Source organism: Chaetura pelagica, unplaced genomic scaffold, assembly GCF_000747805.2.
Source record: "Chaetura pelagica isolate M959 unplaced genomic scaffold, ChaPel_1.0 scaffold2295, whole genome shotgun sequence".
NCBI lineage: Eukaryota > Metazoa > Chordata > Aves > Apodiformes > Apodidae > Chaetura > Chaetura pelagica.
The window spans coordinates 19,863-20,762 of NW_009953246.1; the positions used below are offsets into that span (position 1 = coordinate 19,863).

At 60.8% G+C, this 900-nt stretch overlaps 1 protein-coding gene across 1 annotated transcript in view; it reads right to left on the reverse strand.

The window, feature by feature from the left end:
• The window catches only part of XAB2 (XPA binding protein 2), a gene marked incomplete at both ends in the record, with an annotated part of 20,509 nt that overhangs the window by 17,577 nt on the left and 2,032 nt on the right, over positions 1 to 900 (reverse strand). Inside the window, one exon of the mRNA XM_009997869.1 lies at positions 34 to 185. Within this exon, the coding sequence (XP_009996171.1) occupies positions 34 to 185 (152 nt within the window). The remainder of the gene's footprint in view (positions 1 to 33; positions 186 to 900) is intronic.

Here is a 900-nt window from a genome sequence, read left to right on the forward strand (position 1 = left end):
CCCAAAGCCAGTGCCCCCCTGGGGTGTCCCCACCTGCTCGGGGCGGCCCTGGTAGAGCTGCACCCGCTTGTGCCACTCGTGCACGTTGTGCGGGTTCTGGCGCAGCAGGACGCTGTTCAGCAGCAGCGGCCGCCGCGACATCAGCGCCCCGAAGCGCGCCAGGCGCAGCTCCAGCTGCCCCTCCTCTGGGGACATGGGACGGGGACACAGGACACAGGGACAGGGGACACCCAGAACAGGGTGACAGCACCCAGGTAAGGCACGGGGACATGAACAGCTCCCCGTTCTTGGAGGGAAACTGAGGCAGGGCCACCCCCAAACTCCCCTCGAAGCGCGCCAGGCGCAGCTCCAGCTCCACCTCCTCTGGGGACATGGGACGGGGACACAGGACACAGGGACAGGGGACACCCAGAACAGGGTGACAGCACCCAGGTAAGGCACGGGGACATGAACAGCTCCCCGTTCTTGGAGGGAAACTGAGGCAGGGCCACCCCCAAACTCCACTTTTTGGGGAACTGTCCCCCAACTCCCCATTTTTGGGAGAAAATGACCCTGAACTCCCCCTTTTTAGAGCAAAACTGAGGCAGGACCCCCCAAACTCCCCATTTTTTGGGGTAAATTGCCCCCAAACTCCCTGTTTTTGGGGAAAACAACCACCCAACTCCCTGTTCTTGGTGGAAAGCCCTCCCCAGCTTTCCCTTTTTGGAGGGAAGCTAAGGCAGGACCCCCCAAGCTCCCCCATTTTTGGGGTAAATTGCCCCCAAGCTCCACATTTTTTGGGGAAAATGACCCCCCAGCTCCCCCTCTTTGGAGGGAAACTGAGGCAGGACCCCCCCAAGCTCCCCTTTTCTCGGGGCAAATTGTCCCCAAACTCCAGTTTTGGGGAAAACAATCTCCCAA